The sequence below is a fragment of the Lagenorhynchus albirostris genome, chromosome X (genome assembly GCF_949774975.1).
Source record: "Lagenorhynchus albirostris chromosome X, mLagAlb1.1, whole genome shotgun sequence".
Taxonomy (NCBI): domain Eukaryota; kingdom Metazoa; phylum Chordata; class Mammalia; order Artiodactyla; family Delphinidae; genus Lagenorhynchus; species Lagenorhynchus albirostris.
Genome location: NC_083116.1, coordinates 72,458,059 through 72,473,242, shown reverse-complemented (window position 1 = coordinate 72,473,242; position 15,184 = coordinate 72,458,059). Strand labels below are relative to the sequence as shown.

Genomic DNA, 15,184 nt, shown 5'->3' with positions numbered 1-15,184 from the left:
CCAGGACACTTTTCAAGAGCTATTCTCCACTTCCGGGTCTAACACTGCCTGGTATTGGGGGTAGAGGAGGGGTTTGCAGGAGACCTTTGGAATTGACTTTCTAAGATCATGTACTTGGAGGACTGAATAGTGAGTGTTCACTCTCATGCCACTAATCCGGTACCTCAATCACTTAGGCCTATTCATCACAGTAGGGTAGCACCACCCCACATTACCTGTGGATAAAGGAGAAATAAAATGTGAAACCTCCCCAAACTACCAAATCCTGTGCTGTTTCTTATTCTGTCTGCCCTCATCTAATCTCCAGCTGTAACCAAGTCCAAGTAGCCTTGAATCCTTAAATCTGCTGCTCTGTAGGGTCTTCCTTAATCAAAATAGTGTATTGAGATCGGACCTGTCCTAGGATGGTAGGTACTTGGTTTGTGGCCATAGCAGCCACTTTTCAGGAACCCAATTTCCTTGACTCTTTTTATGCCTTTATTAAGTTCTAGCCTTTAAAAAGCTAGTTTCTTTTCTATCTTTCTCCACCTTCTTTCTAAACATTTGTTTTATGCAGGTTCAGCTGCAGCTATGGAATGCAGCTGGCCAGGAGAACTTTTGCAGCCTAATTCTAGCAACATTCATGATTCAACTATTGCTGTGGTTGTCTATGATATCACAAGTGGGAGTTATGCCATGTTTTACTTGAAAAGGGGATTGAGGGAAGCAATAGAGAGGTTGGTAAGACTAGCAGAGAGGATTAAAAAATACAAGCATTAGAGCATAAGAAAAAAAAAGACTAGGAGAAAGACAGGTATGTTATTTTCTCCAAATCTCTACTAAATGTTTCAACTCTCTGCAACACATTGTCCTGTAGACATCAACTTTTTCAAGGAAACAGATAAGTGGGTAGAAGATGTACTGGCAGAGTATATCATCATCATGTTGGTGGGTAACAAGATTGATCTGAACAACAAAAGGAAAGGTATAACTGCAACTGCTTCTGGCATACCTAGAGCTCAATCCCAATGGGGAGGGTCTACTGTGCTCTATTTACTTGGGAGGCGTTACCTGTGTCAGGGATCAGAAAGGTCATGGGTTCAGGGCTTCGAGGGCTCCTGGTCCTAGGGATGCATCTTTACGCCTCAGAAGGATCTATCCCTATCCACTAACTCTGGGTCAGAAGGGGGTCTTACCACTATCTGGTCCCTTGTATCATTTCTCATTTGTCCAGACAAGTCTCTACCGAGGAGGCAGAAGAAAAATCCAGAGACCTCAATGTGATGTTTATTGAGAACAGTGCCAAATTCACCACTGCTTATTCTTTTGGATAACCTTGGCTTGTCCTATCGTGGGGGTGGGGGTAAGGTTCATCTCCCCATCATGCAGTGCAAAGGCCTGGAATCATATCTCTAAACCTGACCTTTTCTCTTTCTTTTGCACACACACACACACACACACACACACACACACACAGGGCTATTCCATAGCATGGCTTCTGCCCTCACTTCCAGAGGTAATTCCTCTCCACTGAAGGAAGACGAGAGTATCCTTTCTCCCAGCTTTGCTGGGGTAGGGAGGGTACAAGCAGAGAAGGCAAACTTCCTTTGCTGAGTTGATGGCCAGGCCAATTTTTCTGCCTGACTGATACTGAAGGGAAAATGGGACTAACTTCAGCCCAAAGCAGCTCCCTGGTTTGCCTTTAGGTGAAAGGGATCATAAGATAAAAATTCCTTTTCTGTATGTCCTAGAAGATGCCCCTGGGAGTTGAGATTTGACCCTAGCCACTTTATTACCTTCCTTCCTTACCACACACTTCAGTGCTGAAATCCAACTGGAACCCTCCAATGAGTCAGGCATCAAAAGCCATTGTTCCTGTTGATAGCTTAGGTTATCTCTCTGCCTAACATGATCAACTTACTGCATTTGGGCTTCCCAGTACCAGTCCTTCTCCCCCAACCTCATGTTTATGGTTTAAATACTTGGCCACTTACTAAGCTCTTGTTCAATTCCTAGGCTTAGGAGTAAAACGGAACCCCTGAAAATGCTATCACTTTCTCTTGACCACTTCTCACAGTTACAGGGTGGAAAGTTCTGACAGAGTCCAGGAATTCCACCTGGCCGTCTCTGACTGCTAAAACACATCTATAGGGGATGCAGTTCTACAGCAGCTGGGATACCTCAAAGATTGATACAGTTCCTTCTCCACTGTTTTCTTATCTCACCCTCAATAAATGACTGGTCCTTTCACCTCAGCCTCTTATTGTTTGCACCTTGTCCATGCTCTGCCTACACCTCCACAATGCAGTTGCATCATGCTGTGCCCCAACACAGAACCATTCTAAATACCTCAAAGAACCAATTTAGGGCAGGATTTTTGCCTCTTAGGCCCATGGCACCTGGCTGGGACTTTTTACCCTGTTTACCACACTTCTTTGATGAGTTGTTTTAAAACCTTTTAACCACAGACAGTTGGGAGAGTCTTGGACCTCAACATTCAGTAGACTCAGCCAATATGCCTTTGTGCAAGTATCTCAGCCTCTAGCTTCTCAGATGGCCACTGGGGGGCAGCAGAGCAAACAGGAGCATAAATTCTATATGGGGGGATTTCCCAGGAAACACAGAGACAGCTAGATTGATTGTACCTCCAGCTCTGCTCACTAGGATGTTGCCACCTGACAATAGCAGCGAGCCTCTAGAAGAGGTACCATAGTAGAGCTGGGGTGGGATTTATAGGAAGAACCAGAACTTCCTCAAAGAGATATGTTACTACTATTTAGAACTGTTTCCCGTATTTGAAGACTTATTCCCCTTATTTTAAAATCCATTAAAAACAAAAAAGAAGCATGGAAACCCTGGGTGATTACTGCTTCGCAGAGTTAGTAAATTGGTTGGTTTGTGCAAAATTTGGAGAGAAGAGAGTAGAGTGGCAAAGTGGGTTAACTGTGGCAACATGAGTAGAAGTGGCACTGAAAGTGCAGAGGGGCAGCCTCCTAATTGTATTGTGATTGTTTAAATCGAAGTATAGTTGATGTACATAATTGTATTGTGACTTTGAATAAAAAGATCTTTAAGTACAAAATAATAAAAAAAGAAAAATAAAAATTCAGACTTCCAGGCTCCACCTCAGATCAATAGAATCACTCAATGGGGGCAAGGGCCTCAAAATATATATTGAAGCTTCCCAGGATTCTTTCAAGGCAAATTCGGGACTTTCATTATGGGGTACAACTTCGCCCCATACCTCATTAGACAACTTTCTATTCTGAACGGGCATTGTGAACATGCCAATGGAAATGGCATAAGGTGTGGCCTGGAATCTCTAACAATGGAGTGCTAAGAACATAGCAGAAGGTTATTTGGGGGCTGGGGTGAAGACAAGGGGGAAATCAGCAGTCAGTACTACTCAACGAACCAGGTGAAAATTGGGAAGCAATTTCTTACTGCTGTCCCTGAAAAGAAATGCATCCAAGCCTCTCCCTTAGTTTATGTTCCCGATGAAAGAATCTGGGAAAAGAGAAGACAGAACTATATTAATACTGCCCCCTGCAGAGAAATGGCCACAGCTCATGGGGGAAGGGGCACTGTTTCCTCCAGTACCCCCTCACCCTATACCATTCCTCAGTTATACTGTAGGTAAGCTTCCTGGGTCTCCCTAATGTTCTGAGAGAGATAATTGTGAAGTACATATAGTGTTGCTCTGCTGCTTCTAGTGGCTCTTCTCTTTGGAAGAGCTTCTATTTTTATCTCGAAGGCATTTAACACCCAATCAGTATCATCCAAATCAGTATCAAGCAACATTTCCTCAGCATTGTGTTTTACTTTTTTGGAGAGAGAAGATAGAAGGAGGGAGTGGGGGAAAACGGGGTTCCACTGGAGTCTCCAAAGTGTATGACTGGTAGCATAAGGATGGGATGAGATGGCCAGGCAGATTAGGTGGGAGGCCCCCAAGATTTGTAGACGTTAATGAAAATGACATGACATATGTGGAATTGCCTCGCACATGGTATTCAATAAATGTCAGTTGCCTTCTCTAGCAGGGTTCTCCACAGGCTAAGCGATACCTAGACATCATCAGCCTTCTCCTTCCAGGGAATGAAGCCCACCTAGAAAACTAGGGAACTCAAAGTGCAGTACAGGTGGGATAATGCAGTTGGCCAGCTGGCTCAGGACAGGGCCTCGCTGTCTCCCCATCCTCCCTCCTCCACTCTGCCAGGGTGGGGCTGAGAGTAGAGTTTCCCAAGTGGCTTCCCTGAGGCCTAGCTAGCTCGTCCTAGAAGATTCCATGTGGAGGGCTGTGGGTTGCAACTCTCTAGTGCACAGTCCTCTCTTTCTGGCGGTGATAATCTGGGGGAAAGAAGGAGGAAAAGAGCAGGTTATTTTCCAGCCTGAGCTCCCAACTCCCCATCTCCAACTTGTGGGGCCTCTAGTAATTGGTATTTAAAGAGTTCCTACCGAAGGCCCCGCCAGGTAAGCAAAAAAGAGAGCGGCACTTACTATAGGGAAAGAAGCGGACACGCATGCTGATTTCTCGAGCTGTCTTCAGAATCTCAACAGCCTGGAAGGAACACAGCAGCTTGTACAAATGAAGAGATACAACCCAGGACAGAATCATAACAGAAGGAATGTAGTTTGCCATTCCAACCTTCTGGGTCACTAAGAGCTGCTTCCCTCTTACCAAGGAGAAATTCTTTCTTATCAAGTTACACATCAGGCTAATCTTATCCACTGTGTCCTACCTGGGATGGCTTCTTGCCTCACCACAGCCCAGGGTGCTGTGCTCACCTTGCTGTGCTCAATATCTTGGAAATCCACATCATTCACAGCTAGGACTTGGTCCCCTTCCTGAAGTCCTGCTCGATGTGCATCAGAGTCCGGAATCACCTGTTGGTAAGAAGAGAATATACATGATCAAGGTGGGATAATTTCAAAGAATGTAAGTGAATTAAGTGCTATTCAAATGTAAGGTACTATCGGTTGTGTGTGTGTGTGTGAGACAATGCAGGGAAACGGTGGCTTGCCAGGTGGGAAGTTTTAAGTGGGCAAGGGTAACCCCACTATGCCCCTTCTATGAGTCTACTAAATCATCCCTCTCCCCAAGCCTTGGGACATCAGGGTTCTGCAACCTGATAACTTAACAAAGGGAAGTAGCTATCCATATTGCCTACCAGGCACACGCACCTTGGAGATGAAGATGCCTAGCTGGGAGGCCTTTCCTCCTCGGATGTTAAATCCCAACTGTAAGACAAGAGCACAGAATGGGGGCTCAATACAGACCACAAACACAAGAACATCTAGTGGCATCACTGTATGATAGCTTGCCTTGTGTCCCTTAGAGAGAAGTCAGAAGTTGTGGAAGTGGCATCTCAGCTTTTCTGCCCATAAGAGTAAGTTTCTTTACCTCCTTACCTGCTTCCCAATCCGTCCCCCCAACCGTGGCCAACTTCAGGGCCTGGTACGGACAAATCTCGCCTGGAATAAGAGGCAACTGTTCCATAAGCTCACCTGAGCTCCAGGGGGCTTCTTCAGTGTGATGATACGGGGCAGAAACTGGGTCAACTCATTGTTGTAGTCTGGGTGGTATACCCTCTGCAAGACACAGCAACCCCAGAAATATTACTGCCAGTCTTACTACCTTCATCTAGGACACAACTGCATCACCCTGAAGCCAGGAGAAGGTGAAGTCATGGACTTAGTTTAAGTAGAACAGATAACACTGTCCGAATAGGTAGATGGATAGCAGTGGGGAAATGCTAGCCACCCAGTAGCTCCCCACTTCTTTACCTCGACAAAATGGAAATCAGGGCTCTGAATTTCCAGAATTCTCTGGTGTAAGTGGACTCTGGCAGGAGGATTCCATAAGAAGTTCCCAATGGGCCCAGTTGCTCAGAATCTAACTTCTGGCTAAGATTCACTCTCCATTGAGCTTTCTAACCCTGCCATCCTACCTTTCATATATCATCCCTTGCCTATGGGGAAAAAAAATCCCTTGTACAGATGGTTCCCACCTCATGAGGAGGAATCCATGCTGGGGGATTCTCATAGGCAGGCAGGAAAACCACCGGGTAGTCATCATAAGGAATCCGGCTGTCCATCTCCAGCAAGGCCCTGAAATGGAAGGGTGAATCAAAGCTGACGAAAATGGTTCAAAAGGGATAGCAGCCCAGCGAGTTTCAGAAAACAACCCCAACCCATTCCAAGGCTGTCAGTCTCTAGGCCCGACCCACTTCTAGGAAGGTGATAAACATTTTGGGAGAGAAGGAAGAAAACTATCAACTTGGCTGAATATCTGGACTCCAAGCAACCTGTTAGGTACACTATAGAAATGATCTCTTTTCTCACAACAATCCTGCAAAATAGATGTACCGTCTTCATTCTAGAGAAGAGGAAATCAGGAACGCGTCTAAAAAGATCTGACTTCTTTGGAAATTCAAGGGAGTGCTGACTCCAACTACCCACAGGGACTCGGGGCAAGGTACCACCCCACATTCCCTAATTGGATCAGTAATGGTGGGGGTCCCCAGATCGGCCCTTCCTTTACCACCAGACACCTTCCAGATACCCGTCCCGCATCGTGCCTGAGTCCTGCGCCCACGGCGCTGTAAAAAATCTTCGTACAACCTCTCCCGCCGGCAGGCCTAAGGCGCCCCGTACTCCTCTCACCATCAATTCAGCCTGGGACCCGGAAGCGGATGCTCATCTGAGGAAAAGGGGCGGGGTCAGGGTGCGGCGCGCAGGCCTTCCTCCTCCCCAACGCGTCTTCCTGCGCGCGCCGCGTGCGTGCTCCACGCACAGTCTGTCTGCGCTCCAATTGGCTGGCGCCTCCGAGAGAGGTTTGAAACTTGGCGGTTAAAGCTGCGGTTGGGGCAGGACGGCGGGAGACTGGGGAAGGGACGTGTAGTTTGGTGAGTTAAGGGGGCACACCTTAGCTCAGGATCTGCCTTTCCTGGTACCCTGGGGCTTTGGTTCTTTGTTGTCGTCTCCGCTGGGCTTCTCCTTTTCATTTCAGACGCCACTTCGCTCTCTTTAGAGGGTCGGCTGACTGGCAGCCCTGTCGTGGCAAAGTCTGAGGGACAGTGACTTTCCCGAGGCAGCGATCCCGCTGGGAGCGGGAGGCTGCCACCGTAAGCTACCGCTGACTTCCCTAACCCACCACACCCTCCGAGGAAGGCCGGAACTGAGGAAGAACGCCTTCCCACCCCTGCCAACCTACCAAACTTAATCAGCGATCATCTCCCCCCCCCCCCGCAGAGACGGTGCCGAGGTAGGATCATGAAGGAAGAGGTGAAGGGCATTCCTGTAAGAGTGGCACTGCGATGTCGTCCTCTGGTCCCCAAAGAGATTAATGAGGGCTGCCAGATGTGCCTTTCCTTCGTACCCGAGGAACCTCAGGTGCGTAGCGAGTCCTGGGCCTGCCTCTGAAGAGCTGGGGCCAAATGGCAGTGAGGGGCGTGGTCTGGCCTTTCATTTTTTTTCTTACTCCTTGTCCCTTGCCTTCTCTAGGTGGTGGTTGGTACTGACAAATCCTTTACCTACGACTTTGTGTTTGACCCTTCTACTGAACAGGAGGAAGTATTCAATACAGCAGTAGCACCACTCATAAAAGGCGTATTTAAAGGTGAGGCTGTTTGATTCTTCAAACGGTTCTTGAGCATACACTGTGTTAGGCACTGTGATTGCGTGCTGCCAATACAGGAATGGATGAAGCATGAGTCCTGCCTTCAAAAAGCCCACAGCCTAAGAACTAACCCAATATCACTTGTACCCTTGAAACTAGTTTTATACTATATTTGCTTTCTATGGTTCTGCTCATCTTTGACTTGTATATGTTTCTGTTTGTTCGTCCTGGAACCTCATTAGATTCTAAGCTGTTTGATGGGTGCTGATGAGGATCTACTTGAGGCCCAGGCACTGCAAAGCCTGTTGAGGGATTCAGAGATAAATAACTTAGCTTCTGGGCCCTGGAAGAGTTCAAAGTCCAGGGGTAGGAGTGGAAATAGATGACTACATACATACTTTTTAAAAAATCTTTTTATATTTTATTGACATTTATCACTTGTGTTTTTTCTTTTGTGAATTTTAAATTTATTTATTTATTTATTTGGCTGCATCAGGTCTTAGTTGCAGCACACAGGATTTTCATTGCTGCGTGCAGGATCTTCGTTGCAGCATGCGAACTCTTAGCTGCAGCATGTGGGATCTAGTTCCCTGACCAGGGATCGAACCAGGGCCCCCTGCATTGGGAGCGTGGAGTCTTAGCCAGTGGACCACGAAGGAAGTCCTCATACTTTTAAATACATTAGAAATATTAAACTTTTTGCTCCTATCTTTAAGAAAAAGTATTTTAAAAGTTAAAACCTTTGAGATTTCCTAAAGCCCCCGAATACCCTGGCCAGTTAATAATCTTGATTACAGAAGCTAAGGCTTTAGTGTTATTGAAGACTATGGCAAAGTTCTGAAGAAGGGAGCAGTGCCTGAGAGGTGTCTAGTTGTTATTCTAGTACAGTGGTTATTCAGGATTCAAAGCAGAGGGCTATTTAAAAGAAGTAGAACCATGGCATACTAGTCCCTTAAAGTTGAAAGGGATATTTGTACATCATCTAGTCTAACTTTCCATCCAAAGAAAAATACTTTCTAGCAATATCTCTAAGTGAACTTCCAGCATCTGGTTAAAATTTTTTTCTTTGACAGGGATATCACTGGCTCATAGGGTAGTCCTGTTGATTGGTTTTGGACAACTCTAATTGTTTTAGATTATATTGAGATGAAATTTGCTTCCCCATAATTTCTGCCCAATGATGTTAGTTCATCCCTCTAGACAAACAGAAGCCTTCTTCCGAGCAACAGCTATTCACATTTTTTTTTCACTTCTTAAAATGATGTCATGGCTCAGGACACATTGAATACTTTGTTTCAAATTTTTAAATTATTAAAGCAGTAATCTCAAACTTACAGAAATGTTGCGAGAACAGCATAAAGACCTTTTTTTTCCTGAATCATTTGACTTGAGTTGTTGACCTGATGGCCCCCGAATACTTCAGTGTATATTTGCTACAAACAAGAACTTCTGTCCTACTGTCCTATGTAACTACAATACGACCATCAAAATCATGAAATTAGCATTGCTACCTCACTACCATCTGGTCCTCAGACCTCATTCAAGTTTCACCAGTTGTTCCAATAATGTCCTTTGTTGCAAAAGGATCTAGTTCAAAATCGTATGTTACGTTTAGTTGTACTACTTCTATAGTCTCCTTTATTATAAAACTCCTTCAGTCTTCTTTTGACTTTCATGATCATGACACTTTTGAAGATCACAGGCCAGTTATTTTGTAAACTGTTTTTCAATTTTGTTTTGTCTGAAGTTTATGATTAGATTCAGGTTGTATCAATATATCTTTAGCAGGAATATCACAGAAGTGATGCTGTATTCTTCTCATTGAATTCTATCAGGCAGCACACAATTTTGATTTGTTCCATTACTATTGATGTTCATTTTGATCATTTGATTAAGGTGATGTCTGCCAGACTTTTCCACTCTAAAGTTAATCTTTTTCCTATTTACATATTTGGAGGACCATTATTTGATTCTAAGTCTCTTCTAATTAACCATCCCTCCTTTCCTTTAGCCATTCCTAAAAAAAAATATGGTATCCAGACCCTTCATTATCTTGTTATCTTCCTCAGAATGTACCTTTCACAGCTTAGTAAGAACACTATAGTTCTACTTTAGTATTCTTAACTTGGGAAACTATGAGAATTATAGTCTTTAGAGGCAGTATAAAGTAGAAAGTGATTCCAATATCTATGTGTTTTGTTAACATTGCTCTCATTTGCAGAGATAAAGCCAGTATTTTTCAGTCAGGTCAACAGCACCCTGAGTTTTTGTAAAAAGTACTGAAACTTGGTTTCCCCACTTATTACTATATATACATATCTGTGGTATTACAGAAGATTATGGAATATTATTCTCTTGTCCCAGAGTCATGCCAGGTGATATTAGCAATCTATTACAGGGAAAATCTCAATTTAACATCTTAAGATCTTCCAGAACATCAAGGTCTTCATTTAGGTGAATAAGTTCTTTCAAAAAGAAAAAAAAGCAAAGGACATATATCACATTGAATCATACTTAAATGATGACATTTCTATGAGGAGCCTGATAATACGGTCCAAATGCAGTCTGAGAATTCATATAGGGAGAGATGCTTTCTTTGACTGTAAAAAGCAAATTTGTTGCCTTTTCAAATGAAGACTCTGTTAATCGAAGAAATACAGGTTGGAATCCCTTCTATTTGCAGCTTCTAAAACTTTCATTTAATTGCCCTAATTTAGAATTGTTCCAAGTAGAGAGAAAGTAGAATTATAAAACTCTGAATGGCTTTTAGACAGTGACTTGGCCACCTTCATTATCTCAGTCATATCTTTAAGTGTTTTACTTCCTAGCTTTTAAGGGCTATCAAGAGAGGCACACATTCAGGTTTGATATTTTTCTTCTTTGCTTATTTGGAGTAGTGCAAAGTCATGGCACTCATATAACTTTTCTTTGTGTCTGACATTCCTAAGAGACCCTTGTGTTTAGAGAGCAGTCTCAATTTTGTTACAAGTAATTGCTGAGGAAGTAGAGTGTACTGATTGGTTGAAAATATTTGAGCATCACCGCACATGTGACTTCTATTTTGTCAGGATACAATGCAACCGTCCTGGCCTATGGGCAAACTGGCTCTGGAAAAACCTATTCGATGGGAGGTGCATATACTGCAGAGCAAGAAAATGAACCAACAGTTGGGGTCATTCCTAGAGTAATACAGCTGCTCTTCCAAGAAATTGATAAAAAGAGTGACTTCGAATTTACTCTGAAAGTATCGTACTTGGAGGTAAATGATTTATCTTTAATTATTCTGAATTCAAATTTATCTTTGGGTAGAAAAATAAATACAAATCAGGTTTTTCCTGGCATGACTCAAATGAATAAATTGCATTTTTAGTAAATTGCATTTTAATAAATTGATAGAGAAAACTCACTGGCTCAGTTGGATCTGGCTCCCACCCAGTTCTTTCCCTGTTGTCAGAATAGTCTGTTTAATCCGATTGTTAGAGGAGTTGGCATTCCCATATAAAAAGATAATAGGAATCCTTTAATTCCAGTTTGGCCTCTATTATTGATTCCCTGTAGAGTCTGTAGAAAAATATTTGATATCCCTTTAGTGTTTCGAGGCTTGAGTGATAATGTTGCTACTCCATGAAGAATGTTATAAAAATTGGGTGAAGTATTGAGCTGTGTAAGTGATGACAGAGTGTTTATTCAACAGATATTTATTGAGTACCTACATGTTACAGGCCCTGTTCTAGGTATTTGGGATATATCAGTGAACAAAACAGATAGAAGTCCCTGCCTTTGTGGGTATTTTCATTCAATTATATATCAGTATACAAGTAGACTGACCAGTTATATCTAACCTCATGACACCAGAAACACATAGTTAGGGAACTTATGGCTTCTGGGAAACTAGCTGGTTGACTCCATAGCAGTGATAAGATGTCTTATCTTTAAGGAGCAATAATTAAATGTATATAATTTAAACATGCAATTATAAATAGTATGTGAATACTTCATCCTGAAGTTGAATCTCAATATGTTAGTTGGTATAGGAGGTATAGAGGTGGAAGATGGGGAGTTAAACATCATTAAGATTAACCTTCTTGAAACTCTTGATTAACCCAGTTGTGGCCAAGGTGACCAAATGTAAAAATAACTTAGGAACCTGCTATATTAAATAGTAGCAACAGCAATAATAGCAAACAAATGTGGTGCTTACTATGTGCAAACACTGTTTTGGTACTTAAAGTTCTGGTTGTTGTTGAAATATTGGTTGCTACCTCTCCCTTTTGCTTCCCACTTCCACCCTCCACTAAGGACCCATTGCTTACATTTTAACAAAATTGGTGAAGGTGATGTTGTCATGACACCATCAAAGAACTGAATTTGGGCACCCATGTAGCTTTCATCGTGTCTGCTATTCCTGAGAAACACTCTCTCAAGAGAGCAGTCTCAATTTTGTTACAAGTAATATGTGAATTTATTCCTGTGAGTATCAAATGGTTACATGTAGTGTTAAAATCCTTTTCTTAATTATAAAAATAGTATGTTTGTTGCAAAAAATTTTTTTAATACAGAAAGTCATAAAGAATTTTAAAAATTACCTGTGGTCCCACCACTCCTCAATTACCACTGTTAACATCTTGTTTTTACCACTTTGTTTTCAACAATACCAGATTTACAATGAAGAAATCTTGGATCTTCTGTGCCCATCTCGTGAGAAAGCCCCTCAAATAAATATACGGGAGGATCCTAAGGAAGGCATAAAGGTGTGTTTTTCTCTCATTTGATGTTATTTTAAAATGTTGGCCACTACTAAAGTTCACACTCCTTTTATTTGCCACTGTGGTTTTAAATCACTACTAACATCTCAGTCCTTCAGATTTTGTGTGGTCCTAATTCCCTTTGTTAACCTAGAATTCCTAGATGGGAACTTTTGTGGGGAAAGAAGTTTTATCACCTTCCTATTACCTCTTGAAGGAATGCTAATATCAATTAAATATTTATTGGCTATTTACAGAGTTCTGAGGCTGGGCTGTCCAGTATGGTAGCCACTAGCCACAAATGGCTATTTAAACTTAAATGAACTAAAATTGAATATAATTTGAAATTCAGTCCCTCAGTTACCAGCCACATATCAAGTGCTCAATAGCTACGTGACTAATGGCTACTGTATTGGATAGCATAGATATAAAACATGGTCATAGTAAATTCTGTTAGACAACAATGTAATAGACATTGTGCTAGATCTCTGGAATGATATTTAGAAAGTAAGACAATACAAAAATTTTAAATTTATAAGTACCATAGGAAGAAGAGATCGCTTATTTGAGAGGCTTCCATCACATGGTATAGATGTAGGCTGAGGAGCTGTAGCTGAACAAAGGTTGAGGCAAGGTTGGGAGTATTGTATATGGGAGTGGACCAAATCCAGGAGCCAGTGTTGAAAACAGGCAGAGCTTGGTTCTAGCAGCAGCTTGAGTATTCAGGAGTGGGAGAATTTGAGGTGGGAAGTAGATGAGAATAGGGTAGTACAGACTTAGGAAAACTTGGTAAAATAATACTTTATCCATCTTTCTCTCCTTCTTCTCTTCCCTGCAGAGAAAGCTGAAATTTAGGGTGCAGGTGCTTGAGGGGCAGATGCCTATGCTACAGAAATATTTTTCCTTCTGGGTCGTTAGGTCATTAGCCAGGCACTAAAGCAAGGCTTGAAGAATCAGACTTATTTTGAAAGCCTGATAAGCGTGGGTTACAGAAAGACAGTTTGGATAGTGGGGATAAGAAACCTGGGTAAAATACATGCTGTCACCAGAAAGAATGTTGGTACTGAGCCGGCTCTTGACCCAGTACTAAGATCTTTTATATGTCCTATACCAAGGCAGGAATTAAATCCCAAGCACTATTTGAGGGAAAGTTTGCAATACAGAGAAGTGTTAAGTTTCTGACTCAAATTGGGAAGGGTAAGGACAAGTTTGTGAGCACTCTTCAGTTGGGATGGATGGAATATAAGTAAGTAAAGAAGTAAGGTTATTCTTGTAGTAAGGAATAGCTTAAGCAGGAAAGCAGAAAATATATTCCTGGGGGTAATAAGACTAGATCGGTCTGTCTGCATTAGAGGATATGGGTTGGGAAGTAATAGGAGGTATGTTAGGACCAGATTATGAGGCCAGGCTAAAGAGCTTAGTTTCTATCCCTGTGAATAGTATGTAAGCTACTTAATACTTCCAAATGAAGGATTGCACTGGCTACTTTTACCAAGTTTTTATCTTACGTGTATATCTCCGACTAGGTTAGCTCCCGGAAGGTTAGGAGAGTATCTTAAAATCTCTTTGTACCCTCATTATCTAGCATAGGGCTTAGGAGTTTGGTGACATTTTAGGAAGCAGGACTTTCGGAAGGCTAAAGAAGAATGGATTGAAAAGGAGAAAAACTAGGATGAGGAAGGAAAATTTAGGGAAATGTTGCCTTATTTTTCAGGCGTGAAGTAATATGGGCCTGGATTAGGCAGGTAGATGTGGAAAGGAAAAGGAAACAATGGATTCAAAAGAAGAATGACTGGGAGTTGGTGATAGGTGAGATATGGGGGAATAGCAGGAATTAAAGGCGAATCTGAGGTTTTGAGAATAGCGATCTCAGTAGAAACGAAGAAGTAGTGGAGAGAATCAGTATTGGTGGAAGGAAGATGAGTTTGGTTTCATAATTTACTGATGTCAAAGTGTAAGTAGCAGGCAATTTGAAGTATAGGACTAGAAATTAGGGCCACAGATATAGATTTGGGAGCTATGGGGTAATAAAATCATAGCATATTGAGGCTAGAAGGGACTTCGTAATCATCTAGTTCAATCTCCAGAGGCTCCAAGAGATTTTAACTTGTACAGATTCTCCTGGGTAGATACAGTACCAAGCCTAGGACCCTGTTTTCCTGGCTTCCTAATCCAGTGGAAATTGTACCATGCTATTTTCCCTAGTGAGTATGAGGTATAAAATGGGTCCAAGATATAGGGAGGAACACAGGGCCACATGGAGGAGAATGTAGCAAAGAGAAATAACCATAGCTATTTGTGTTACCCTTGCTGTCCTTAGGGCCAAAACTTACCTTCACTTGGGGCTCCCTGGAAGGCACATATCCATTGCTACCATAAAATCTAGAGGTCTTTTGTAGCTCTAGTATTGACTGGCATCCTTGTTTTGGAGGTCCCCAGCGAAGACTGGAGACCTTGGTTTGCAGTGATCACAGAGTTGCTAGTTAAAACTGTCCTTATGGGACTTCCCTGGTGGCACAGTGGTTAAGAATCCACCTGCCAGTGCAGGGGACATGAGTTCGAGCCCTGGTCCAGGAAGATCCCACATGCCATGGAGCAACTAAGCCCGTGCGCCACAACTACTGAGCCTGCGCTCTAGAGCCTGTGAGCCACAACTGAAGCCCACACACCTAGAGCCCGTGCTCCACAACAAGAGAAGCCACCGCAATGAGAAGCCCATGCACCGCAACGAAGAGTAGCCCCCACTCACCACAGCTAGAGAAAGCCCACACACAGCAATGAAGACCCAACGTAGCCAAAAATAAATAAAATAAATTTTTATAACAACCCAGCCCTTATTACT

At 42.7% G+C, this 15,184-nt stretch overlaps 3 protein-coding genes across 6 annotated transcripts in view; 2 read left to right on the top strand and 1 right to left on the bottom strand.

Annotated features, from left to right (window-relative positions):
- Window positions 1–108: 108 nt before the first annotated feature.
- Window positions 109–1,313, top strand: RAB41 (RAB41, member RAS oncogene family). The gene is given in 5 exon segments (XM_060137335.1): window positions 109–129; window positions 557–608; window positions 611–661; window positions 857–964; window positions 1,219–1,313. Coding segments are annotated over 5 exon segments (327 nt in total).
- Window positions 1,314–1,870: 557 nt separating this feature from the next.
- On the bottom strand, window positions 1,871–6,685 carry PDZD11 (PDZ domain containing 11). Of its 4 annotated transcripts, none has more exons than XM_060136984.1 (7): window positions 6,558–6,685; window positions 5,988–6,087; window positions 5,485–5,568; window positions 5,161–5,217; window positions 4,765–4,863; window positions 4,477–4,537; window positions 1,871–4,326 (listed from the first exon to the last, which is right to left on the bottom strand). In XM_060136984.1, the coding sequence occupies exons 2-7, from the start codon at window positions 6,072–6,074 to the stop codon at window positions 4,292–4,294; spliced, it is 423 nt and encodes a 140-aa protein (XP_059992967.1). In that variant the 5' UTR covers window positions 6,075–6,087; window positions 6,558–6,685; the 3' UTR covers window positions 1,871–4,291. The 4 variants fall into 4 exon arrangements, with proteins under 4 accessions (XP_059992967.1, XP_059992968.1, XP_059992966.1 ...); XM_060136985.1 differs by having other exon boundaries at window positions 6,643–6,670; XM_060136983.1 differs by having other exon boundaries at window positions 6,521–6,636.
- A 566-nt stretch (window positions 6,686–7,251) lies between these two features.
- KIF4A (kinesin family member 4A) overlaps window positions 7,252–15,184 on the top strand; it is a 126,286-nt gene continuing 118,353 nt past the window's right edge. The window contains exons 1-4 of the mRNA XM_060138622.1: window positions 7,252–7,371; window positions 7,483–7,597; window positions 10,666–10,856; window positions 12,256–12,348. Of these exons, the coding sequence (XP_059994605.1) occupies window positions 7,252–7,371; window positions 7,483–7,597; window positions 10,666–10,856; window positions 12,256–12,348 (519 nt within the window). The remainder of the gene's footprint in view (window positions 7,372–7,482; window positions 7,598–10,665; window positions 10,857–12,255; window positions 12,349–15,184) is intronic.

Coding starts and splice junctions, on each gene's coding strand:
- PDZD11 (XM_060136983.1), bottom strand. CDS start 6,552: ATGCGGGACGGGTATCTGGAAGGTGTCTGGTG. Junction 5,569..5,987: donor CATGGATTCCTCCTCATGAG/GTGGGAACCATC, acceptor TGTGTCTTGCAG/AGGGTATACCACCCAGACTA. Junction 4,538..4,764: donor AAGATATTGAGCACAGCAAG/GTGAGCACAGCA, acceptor TGTTCCTTCCAG/GCTGTTGAGATTCTGAAGAC.